General features: G+C 54.5%; 1 protein-coding gene across 1 annotated transcript; it reads left to right on the forward strand.

The window, feature by feature from the left end:
* Positions 1–3,513: 3,513 nt before the first annotated feature.
* Positions 3,514–8,858, forward strand: DNASE1L3 (deoxyribonuclease 1L3). Its single transcript, XM_085302578.1, has 8 exons — positions 3,514–3,739; positions 5,225–5,313; positions 5,965–6,057; positions 6,289–6,401; positions 6,827–6,939; positions 7,466–7,623; positions 8,073–8,169; positions 8,279–8,858. Exons 1-8 carry the CDS (start codon positions 3,608–3,610, stop codon positions 8,414–8,416), a joined length of 933 nt encoding a protein of 310 aa, XP_085158704.1. The 5' UTR covers positions 3,514–3,607; the 3' UTR covers positions 8,417–8,858.
* The last annotated feature ends 2,667 nt before the right edge of the window (positions 8,859–11,525 follow it).

An 11,525-nucleotide genomic window follows, 5' to 3' on the forward strand; every position in this document is an offset into this window, starting at 1 on the left:
CGGTGCGAGGGGGTTACGCTGGGGCTGGGGGGGCAGGAGAGGGGGCTGCAACGGGGATACAGCAGATGGAGAAGGGGGGATGCAAGAGAGATGCAACAGGGACACAGGACGGATACAGCGGGAGACACAGCGCAGCTGCAGCCGGGGTCCGGGGCATGCAGCTGGGTGCCGAAGGGGCTGCGCCACAGCCCCAGCAGGGGTGTAAGGGAGTGACGTGATGCAGATGCGACGGGGAAGCAGCAAGGATGCAAAGGGGCCTGCAACGGGGACGTAAGAGGATAGCTGGGGGGATGAAACGCAGCTGCAACAGGGATGTAAGGGGGGGCAGCACTCCACCCCCCCACAGGCGCTGCGCAGCCCCCCTTGCGCCGGGCCCGGGGCATTTTGCCAAGTTAGGGCAAGGGGGTCCATCCCTTCCCCCCGGCTGTGGGAAGCGGCTGTGCCCACCAGCGAGCACAGACCACCCCCACATTTCCCATGGAAAGAGCCTAAAGGCTGAAATCAGAGCACCCTGCCAAGGCGTTCGCGCTGCACGAGGATTCACCTGAAGCCTGCCGTTTGGGCTGCAAGCCTCTTTCCTCCCCTCTCTTCGCAGTGCGGGACATTATTTGCTAGCTGCATGTCAACCTGCATTTAAAAGCTGCTTTATTTTTTTTAAAAAAAAACAGTCAACCCAAATCCCTTTGCTATAAAAAAACTTATTTTCCTTCTCCCTGAGTTATATAGGAGCTTGGGCTGCACCTTGAAAATATGCCCAAAAGTAGGGGGAAAAATTATTAAATTGGAAATAAGATCAGCAAGTAAATACAAGTAAACTGAGTCAAATCCTCRCTACATCTGTGATTTGAGGAAAGCAAGTCTCTTTGGTCTGGCTGGCSCAAAGAGCTGAGAGAACTGGTGGAAAGGGCTTTGCAGGGCAGAGTTCGCCGTGATAACCAAAAGCTTCTGATAACGTGGGCCGTCAGCAGGGAGCCGTTGAACCAGGCACGGGCGAGTTGAAGCAGCCGCAGCCTCGCTACGCTGCCGACTCAAGAAAGTGTCACTAGCTCAGACACTTGACCCAGTTAAGCCAAGGCCCAGCTCCGTGCRAACGTTTTTGGCCTCGTTTAAAGAGACTTGCCATGAACTTCGGCTCGCCAAAGATAAGCTGCGCCGAAGGTGCAGCAAACGGGTGTGTCAGGTGGCTCACAAGGCTTCAAACACCATTTGCAATCGCACTTGTTTGTTCAGCTTCCCCACGACAAGCCGGGCTGCGGACAGCCTGGTTCGTTTAAGTCCCGCTGCAAGGACGCCGCGGGACGTGGCGCGGCGGAGGGCGCGAGCGGTCGGTACTCGCCTGCTGCCCGGGCAGCCCCTCCAGCAGCCCCCGGGCCCCGCGCCGCCGCGCTGGGGCGCCTGCCACCCGCACGGCCCCTGGGAGACCCGAACTGGGGCCCACGGCTGTAATAACCCGCCCCGGTTATTTCATTTGGCCCCTCGGTACCGGGACGCCGCTCGTCCCGCAGAGCTTCAGCAGCCGGCGGGGACGAGGCACCTCYGTGCCGTCCCGGCGTCCGGTGGTGTTTCATGCTCAGACGCCAGGTATTCCCTCCTCCAGCCACAAATTCCTCATCCCTCCCACCAGCCCTGGGAGCCGTGCTTCCTCCCAGCACAGCCACGCAGCTTCGGTGCTGGGAACAGCAGTGGGACCGTCTTACTTATGGTCCAGTTAGGAAAAAAAAACAAAAAAAAACACATGTTTTTAAATCAGAGCAGCTGCGTGATTTCAGCTGACAAAGTCAGAGTTGGCTGTCCCACGTCCATCGCATTTTCGTAAGGGTGCAATAATAATTCTGGTGAATGAATCACCGTGCCGGCGGGACCCGGCCCATCCGTTCCCGGCGGCGCCGGGGGGGCGGCGGGTGCTCCGCCAGCATCGCCACCTCGGCGGCACCCGCCGCCGGGGACCCGCACGGGGCCAGGGCACCCGAGCAGAGTAACACTTTAATCGCACTGCAGCCGCCAAAACTTGCCCTGCGGGGCAGGGGCGAATAATACTTTCTAAATTGCACTCAAAGGCAATGCATATATCGCGTGCATTTTAATTACGTGTTTAGCTGCTAACAACAGGGGTGTTCATACACGGTGCAAAAACCGCTCATTCGGTCCCCGCAGYGTCCTTACGGACTGGCAACCTCGAAGCCTGCTCTGTTTGGCACGCACTGAAGGCCTTGGCAGCCGCGGCTTCGCTTCGGATTATCCCGGTCTCTCCTAAACCTCAGTTAAATGGCCTCATTCAAGAAACGCACCGGAACACGGAGAGGCGTTTCCCCCGGACTGCTCTAGCTGTCAGGCCTCCTTCCGACCGCTGCTTCAGCAGCGCTGAGGCTCTGAGTTTGAAAAGGGAAACCCCGCCAGAAGATGGTACCGGCGAAGGAATTACKCCTGGTAGCAATCTCTTCAGTGGAACAAGTGCCTTAACGAGCAGTAAATAAAGATGGAGCACCAGCYGAAGCTCTTCCGACCCCGAACGAGCACCCGTGACCCTGCGCACCGCCTGCTTTTGCCCTTACCTTGGTTTCCAGAGGAGCACGCGCGGACGGGTTTTAGTGTTAGCCTGGCATTAAAGCGCTTCCCGCGTGCCCATATTTGGTCTACAGCCCGGTGTTGAACTTTAGCAACCCGGGGCGGCTCGAGCGCCTCGTCACCCATTAACCGGGAAGTCCAGGAGACAGCGCCGACGCGCCGGCCGCGGGCGCCCGCGCAGCCCAAAGGTCCTCGCGTTTCCCCAGGCTGGTGCGCTTTTGTGCGCTTCGGGGCCGGTTCTTCCTGCTGTCCCAAAGACTTCCTACGAGGGCGGCGGATGCCCTCCGCGGCCGTCGCCCGGGTGAAACCACAGAGCCCGGGCGCGGGGACGCGCTCCCCGTCCGGCCCGCGGCGCGGCGGAGGGCTGCGCGGTGCTTTCCGGGGCGCCGAGGTAGCGTTTCCCATCCCAGCGTATCTCTGGGGGCGGCAGAGCTGAGCAGAAGCGTGGGCAGAGGAAAGGGGCAAAAAAGATAAAAACGAAAGGAGAAGACCCCGTAGCTACCCACGGGGCGCCCACGCACTAGAGCTGGTGGCCTAGAAGCCTCCCCACGCCTCGTTTGAAGCAAGGCTGTTCGCTGGCTCGGAAGACCTCCTAGACCGTTTGCCGCGTTCGCCTTTCCCGGCAGCGCCTGTCCCTCCGAATATGTCTGTGTGTCTGTACATACGAGTACTTCCCTGCCCCGCACGGTCACGGGCCCCGGGAACGGCAGGAGCGAGCCACAGCGGGCGCTGGGGGTCGCCGGCGAGGTCGCCGCCTCCGTGGGGCCTCGCCAGCCCCGGCGCCGCCGGGCTCCCCCCTCGCCGGCGCGGCCCCTCGGGGCCGAAGCGCCGCGAGCCCCTCGGGGCGGAGGCGCGACCTCCCGCCGCCTCTCCGCACGGAAAGATGGAAGGGAGGGAAAAGGAGGAAACCAGCAATTCCTGTTTGCTCGTTCCTGAGCGACTCGGCTCAGCTCGCGCTCTGAGCCGGCGGCGGGACGGACGCACGGACGCCCGCGCGCGCCCGCGGACCGGTGGGCGGCTCAGCCTGCCCCAGGCCTGCACGATGCTGCTCGTCGTGSTGCTTTCGCTCGTCTGCTTCAATGCATCTCTGAGCCTGAAAATCTGCTCCTTCAACGTGAAGTCCTTTGGAGAAGCAAAAATAGCCAGGCAAGAAGTCATCGATGCCGTGGTGAAGGTACGTCTACAGGAGAGGGAAACTGCGCTTTTCAAGGGCTTCTTAGCGCCTTATAACGTTGCGGTTCATTTGTCTTTACACAGGCAAATTTCAAGTTAAAGAATGACTAAACATTGAAAATTATCTTTTACTGCTAATGCAAAAATCGTTCTGTCRTTGAGTAGCACGTTTGCAGCTATTTTAGCCTGCGTGAGAATACAACATAAACAACATTTGCTGTTTSCTTTGGAAATTTAGTTTAGGAAAGAATGAAAAACTTTGTGCACAGTGAAAAGCAGCTTTCACTCTGAATCCACAGAGCTTTATTTTGTGATGCACTGTTTGCTTTGCTTATGCACTAATTGTTCTGAAATATCCTCTAATTAGATGAATTCTCTGGATAGAGGTGAGTATCACATTAGGGTGTGATACAGAATTGAAAAGTTTATTGTATTACTGTATTATTACATTATTATACAGAATTGCTAGTTTATTTAAAGAAAACTCACCAACACACTTCCTCCGAAGCATCTGAAAGATAACTTCGTTTTTAAAGTGAAATGACCACGTTTTGGAGTTAGGGCTTGAAAGCCTCACCGGGGATGCCTCCGTATCCGAAGCCTTAGTGTCAGCAGCATGGCTCTGCGCACCAGACCCCAGCAGAAAAGGCAGCCACCACTTATTTTTGTTTCATTTCTTCCGTCGCACTCGACTGGACAAGAGGGGATTTTTGTTTTTGTTGTAAAGATASCAGCTCTGCATTTCTGGACTTCCCTCCTATACTGACAGGACCATTTGGAATGTAAACTAAATTACAGGCAATATATGCGGATTCCGCAGTTTCAGGAGAAGCCTAACAGCGAGTGGCCACGTCCAGGCACCTTGGCACAACGGCAGTTCACATCACCTTCAGCTTCCCTGCTTTGGGGCAACGGGTGCGTTTTTTCCCACAAATGACACCCTCAAAATTTGACGAGGGACAAAACCTGTGGCAGAAACAAGCCCCTGAGCACCCTGCACGCAGAGCAGCTGTGGCGACCGGCGAGGAGAGCCGGCTCGGAGCGGCACGGCACGGCACGGCTCAGCTCGGAGGAAAGATAAAATCCTGTCTGCGAGTCTGCAGGGAGGGAAGCAGAACCCGACCGGCTGCAGGAGGAAACGAGAGACTTCAACGGAGGCTGCAGATGCCTCTTCCCCTGCAAACTTCCTTCTCCTGAGCMAGTGCAGAAGTTTGCAAGCAAAACCCAAACCGCGCAGCTCCCGGGTTCCCTCTCCCACTTCCCGCTCCAGCTCGGCGGGCGGCTCAGAAAGGAGAAGGCTCTGCCGGGGCCGCGGCCGCCCCGGCGGCCCTTCCCCTCCCGCGCAAGGCGAGCTGGCCCGCTGCACGCACCCGACGTGCGCTGCACTTCTCCCTTCGCACAAACAGCCGCAGCTTCCTAACGTGTTTCTAATCCTCCAAAATAATACACTGAGCACAGACTTGCTTTTTGCTCTTTCCCGTTGCAGGTCATTTCCCGCTGTGATATCATGTTACTGATGGAAATAAAGGAAAACAACAACAGAATATGCCCCCTTCTGATGGAGAGGCTTAACAGGTGAGGGGGATGCTCCACACGCCTGGATTAAYGCAAGCGTGGGCTGCAAGGCGCAGGCACCCACAGGCAGAAACTGGAGCCTGGCTGGGCTGGGAACGATTTTCCTCGCTGCCCAGATCCCACCTCTGATGATGGTCTGCACTAGCTATTTCCTCAGAAGGTGAAAAAGAAAAATCTTTCAGTAGGCAGATATTGGGAGAGCTGAACAGAGGCAGAGCCCAGGCCCGTGATCTCTTCAGCCCCACTTACCAGCAGGATCAGCCCTGGGACCAGAAGATCTGAGTCCGGGTGTGTCTACCCCAGCAACCAGGAGAAGACCAGACTCTCTGGCAGCTCTCAGGAGCCCACGGCTAAGCTAGCTCCAGAGCAGTGTAGCAAACGTATTTTCAAAATCAGTATAATTAATTATTAATTACAGAATGGCCAAGGCTGCGACAGGCACAGAGGGTGCAGAATAAAAGGGAAAGCAGTGAAGAATATACCCCAAACGCAACACATCCTTAGAGGACTTTTTGTCTCTATAGCCTGCCTCTGAAACCCAGCAGTCATACGCTTCTGCAGAGCCTCTCATATAAGACTCGTTAGCAATTAACTCCTCCTCAGCCCTTTATAAACACAAAAATAAACTAATAGACAYCATTTTCTTTCCAGATGGTCAAAAGGGCCAAAAGAAGAATACAGCTACGTGGTTAGCAAAAGACTGGGAAGAAAGACCTACAAGGAGCAGTATGCATTCCTCTATAGGTAGGCGAGCGCTGGCACGGCACCGGGAGCCCCAGCCACGGCCGTGCCCCACAGCGAAGGCCACCTCACCTGGCCCCCGCCCTGGCCAAGCTCCGTCACTGCAGCAGAGCCGGTGGTTAACTCGGCATTTCGCACCTCATAGCCTGCTCGAGGTGGTCTTCACCAAGAACGGGCAAGGTGCAATTTGCTGTGGGATATTTGCTGGACTATTTACAGACTGACATGTTGCAGGCAAAATCTGGTGTCAGTGAAGCAAATCTACCAGTATCCTGATCTCCAGCCTGGGGATGAAGATGCCTTTTCCAGAGAGCCCTTTGTCGTCTGGTTTCTCTCCCCCAAAACTGGTGAGATGCTTTCAAAAATGAGCCCCTCTTCTATGGGCAGGTCCCACCGAGCAGCACAGTGCAGAACGCAGCCCCACATGGTAGAACGAGCTGCCCCACAGCCACCAGCGCATCTGCTCTCTGCTCCATAACMCTGTGCCAACGTGCTCCAAGCTGCCGGCACGGCTGTAGGAGCAGCTATCGCCGTGATTTCGGAGCGTGGCTTGCTTTGCACTAGTGCAGCATGTTATCATTTAATCAGCAGCAGAGCAGTTAACGTGSGGAGCGGTGCCGTTGCACAGCCAACATCCTCTGTTGTGCTGCCAAAATGCAAGCTGCTTTTCCTTCAGAGAAACAGTTGCTTTCAAGTCAGTMACATTTTTGGACTTCATGATTCATTGCGTATTTAACTGTTATATTTCTTCCTGTTTTGCCTTGTTTTTAAGCTGTCAAAGAGTTTGCTGTAATTCCTCAGCATACCACACCAGAAACAGCAGTGCGAGAGATTGATGAGCTCTACGATGTRTATTTAGATGTAAAGCAGCACTGGACAACTGAGGTTAGTTAAGACCTTTATGTTACTGTACCAGCTTTGACACCGGTTCACCAGGGACAATGTTCAGAGTTTAGTGGTCTTGAAGCAGCTGGTGGAAGTCCCACATTTCTAACATCTCTTTGACATATTTTCATTTGCTGCTCCAGCTTTTACTCAGTAAACTTGATCTCCTGATGATACAGCCAGTTCCCTAAAATGGTCCATTCCCTGCTCTTCTCTTCCCCACCTGGCTCCAGGTCGACTGCCCCGCTCTAGGTATGCGGCAGGAGGGAGTTTGGAAAGGCAGGTATTAGAAGCCGTATGAGAAGGGAATCAATACATACATCATATCAGAGAGAGGGAATGTCTTCCAGGAAAARTACCACCTTTTTCCACTCTTACATTAATGTTCTAGCATGTGCTTCAACGGTCAGCCTCTGCAAGCTGTTGACCTAAGCTCTCACTTTTTGAACTGCAATGGCTATTAGCAACATTTGTCAATCATAAARGTCATTGCCGGTCGTATTTTGAAGAGTTAATCTCCTTCCAGAACTTCATCTTCATGGGGGACTTCAACGCTGGCTGTAGCTACGTCCCGAAAAAGCAGTGGCAGAACATCCGACTGAGGACTCACCCTGAGTTTGTCTGGCTAATAGATGACAAAAATGACACAACGGTTAAGAAAAGCACAAGCTGCCCATATGACAGGTAAGCAGAGCAGTAAACCCTTCCCTSTTTATACCTCTCTTAGCAAAAAATATGTGGAAAAGCGTCAACGCCTGTCACAGAAAGCCACCTGCACAAGAGGCTTTCAAGGATTAAGGCGAGTCCAGTGGGAGCTGACATCCAACCGCTTCTGACCAGGAGCACAAAGCGGTTTGCAGGTCTGTTGGYGAGCGGTTTGGAGGAAAGAGGCAGAAATCACGCCAGAACTTGGCGTGAGCCCTTGGCACCCCCGGGGGGCTCTGCAACGGCCGAGCGAAAGGCCCCTCTGCAGAGCTACCTGCGTCGCCCTTGCCTGCTCTGCACCACGATCTGTGCGTTCGTGATTCGGACTGYCGAAGGCAATCCCGCGCAGCGCTGCGGGGGCCGGCCCGGGGCGGGGGGGGTCCGAGCGTCCCGCAGCAACGTCCCGTTTTTTTCCTTGCCGCTTCCAGAATCGTGGTGAGCGGGGAAGCGCTCGTGGGGGCCGTGGTGCCGCGCTCGGCGAGCGTCTTCGATTTCCAGGCGGCTTTCGGGCTCACGGAGGAGCAGGTACGGCGCGGCCCCGGGCGCAGCGCGGGGAAGAACCCGCTCCCGGCGGGAGCGCGCTGCAAAGCGCCGCGCCAGCCCGGCCCCCAGCGCCCCCCGCTCTCCCTCGCAGGCGCTGGCCGTCAGCGACCACTTCCCCGTGGAGTTCGAGCTGAAAACCGCCGGCGGCTCCTCCGGCTGGCCGAGGCCGCCGCTCCCGAAGAGGGGGYGGCCGAGGAAGAACCGCCGCCGCCGGCCGAGGGCGTCCTGAGCCCTCGCTCGCGCGCGCGGCCGAGGCGGCCAACGCGTCTCCCTAAAAGACTGGCGTAGCTGCGGTCACGGCAAGCRCGGTATTTCAGGGGAAAATCAGATATTTTGTTAAACTTCAAATATTTCACGTAGGAAAGTGAATTAAGCCTTCAGGTTATTTTACTCACTGTAAGCACTGCAAAAATCAAATAACGTAACACATTATTTAACCCAATGCTCCAGCGATCTGTGTTTTCGGATCAGCCTACACACTTTATTTAGTGCAAATCTCATCAGATAAAAGTCATCCAAAAACTGCCGTCCAGTCCCAGTGGTTGCAGGGCTGGGAGTTTCCGAAGCGCGTAGTGAGTCAGGTAGGTCTGCGTAGGTTTGCCTGCATTTAGCCTATAAATTTACTAGACAATATTGTAAGTATATCCTTAAATATTAAATATTTTGTGATTTTCCCCACCGGGGGCTCATTGCCTGGTTCTTCCCATTGCAAAGCGGCTTGTCAGTCGCCCACGCAGCGGCATCCRCTCGCACGCTGCAGCCGGAGCTCCCCGGGCGCTGCTGCCCTCCGCACGCACGCGATGGATACTCCTAGGGCCCCCTCTGGTGGCACTGCTATAAATCCCAATATCCCGCCCGCAAGCCCAGCCGGCGGGAAGGATATTCCCCCCCACCCCCGGCATCGAGGGCGGGCCCCGAAGCCCGTAGCGCACCGCGCCCCCCCGGAGGAAATACCCCCGCCGCCTCCCAGCTAGGCACGTACGTAAATATTTGCAGTACCAAGGCCCTCCAGAACAGCAGTTAATCATGGGAAAGACCTGTCAAGCATACCTCTGGGTCCCACTAAATTATATTTTGCCTATCAAAAAAGATCTTTTTTTTTAAAGTCACGTATACTAGGCTTTCATTCACGTTATATAAAGCATGCACTTGAAATCCTAGGAAAATTAATAGTGACACAAGCTATAAATCCAGACTGACTCAGTGACATTGCCAATGTTTTTCCTAAGCATGCAACATGAATTCACAGCTACGAAACTCAACTGTGAAAGCCTAAGAAATTCCGACAAGCGATTTCAAAGCGTTTTCCCGGGGGAGCCTGTGGAAACAGCACGCCGCAGGACGGGTATCTGGCAAGGGGCACGGGGCTCGGCGAAGCTGTTTTGATAACCTGCGGCGAGAGGGACCCGCCGAACATTAACGATCGCTGCCGATTTCTGATGGAAAAACATCGCTCCCGGCGCCCTGCTGCTTCCCTCCGGCGCGGTGCCCCGCGGGGGGACGGCAAGGCCGCGGCGGCCGCTTTGCTCTGCTTTGGGCGCACGAAGCACGGAGACCTCGGGAGACCTGCGCTGGAGAGGGAATGCTTTAGCGCTCCGCTGTTAATAAATGATTGTTGAAGGTGTTTTCATAGCTCTAACTTATCATAACACGGGGAGGAAAAGAAAYCTTTTATTAAATAAACATTTGCTTAACACAAGCTGGGGCGTTCGGCGCGTGCAGGGTTTGCAGGGTTTATTCCCCCCTCTCCTTTTTTTTTTTTTTTTTGGTTACAAAAGGCACAAAATACCTTTCTGTATTACAAGAACATTGCAACAGAAGGTGAAGGGGAAAAAAAGCGACAGTTTTAAATAAGTACCTTTTACTGAGAATAAAGCAGGTTCTGAATTCAAAGCTTCAGGTTCTTGCTTTCCAAAGAATGAACAATTAGAGGGAAACGTAATTACAGGGGTTGCATAATCTGAATAAAAACAGAGTCCTGCTAAGCAACAGCATCGCGATCTGCATTACTAATATATGCAAGAAACACGAAAGTGCAAGAAAGCGTACTGCTTTGAGGGTAATGGAAAAATATGTTTTTCTAAGCAGAAAGTAACCCGCACAACTGTAGACCCGGCATGAACTGCAGCCTTGATTTCTGCAATAACATCTCCTGACAATTTAAGTAGAGTGGATTATCTTTAATATATGGYGGATTATATTTAATATATGGCGGATTATATTTAATATATTGCAGTGATCCTGGAAAGGGCAAAGAGCAGCCCTTAAACCCATTCGCACCCCACGCCCCACGCCGCAGCTTGCTGCGTGCCCCCTCTGCACGTGCCTCGCAGGAGACGCAACTTGGCGTGATAATACAGCGAGGCATCGGGTGCAACGTCCCAAACATCATCAGATGTTTATTATCTTACAAGCAGAATAATATACTAGGCTCCAAATGTCATGAAAGGTATTTCACTGGAATGCAAACACTGGAAGAAAAGACCAGACTGTACCGGGCCCTCGATGAATTGCCTTGTGTCGCCAGCGGCAAGGGGCCGAGCGGGAGCAGCAAGCTGCCCCTTTTGGAAGTAGCGGCACTTTAATGCTTTTTTTTTCCAAAAGGGTTAAACCGACTTTGAAATCAAACCCAGCACCAGCAGGGTAACGCTGGGGCAAATTACACAGACTGCAAAGAAGTCATGCCCTGGCACTACAATACATGCTCAATTTTACTCACACGTGCAACCACTTTAAAAACCACGAGTCCGCTTGAAAGACTAAAATTAAGCRCAATTATGGACACCTACAGAATTAGGGCCATCTGGTGCCTAAAGAGAAACAAAACACGAGATAAACGCTGTTTTTGCAGTCGCTGCTCTGGATGAAGCGGGGCTTTGAGAGACGGGGTCCAAGAACCGCGGCCCGGAGGGGCTGCCGCGTTTCGCCGGCCGGCCCCCGAGGCGACGAGACTGTCGGTGCCTCCCCAAGGCCGAAGGCTCAGAGTGGGCGAGCCAGGACCAGCTCGCCGCGGAGGAGCCCCGCGAGCCCGCGCTGGAAAAGGCGCCGCGCAGAAGCGAACCCTTCCGCTCCCCTCCCCTCGCCGCGGGGGCCGCGGGGGGATTGCTGCCCCTTCCCTCGCGCCAGCGACACAGCGGGCGCCCYGCCGCCGAGGCGGAGGAGCGAGGCCGGGGGCTGGCCAAAAACAAGGTTTTGGGTTCCAGATCTCCTCCCCACCTTCCAGAATTTCACAGTGACCAGGAATCCAAAAAAAAAAAAAAAAAAGAGCAAAGCATCTTAAATAACAAATTCATGAAGCGCCGAATTGTGTCCTCTGGAACAGTTGTGCCCCAAAGCGC

This window comes from Rhea americana, unplaced genomic scaffold (assembly GCF_003343005.1).
Source record: "Rhea americana isolate MKP2758 unplaced genomic scaffold, rheAme1 scaffold_19, whole genome shotgun sequence".
NCBI lineage: Eukaryota > Metazoa > Chordata > Aves > Rheiformes > Rheidae > Rhea > Rhea americana.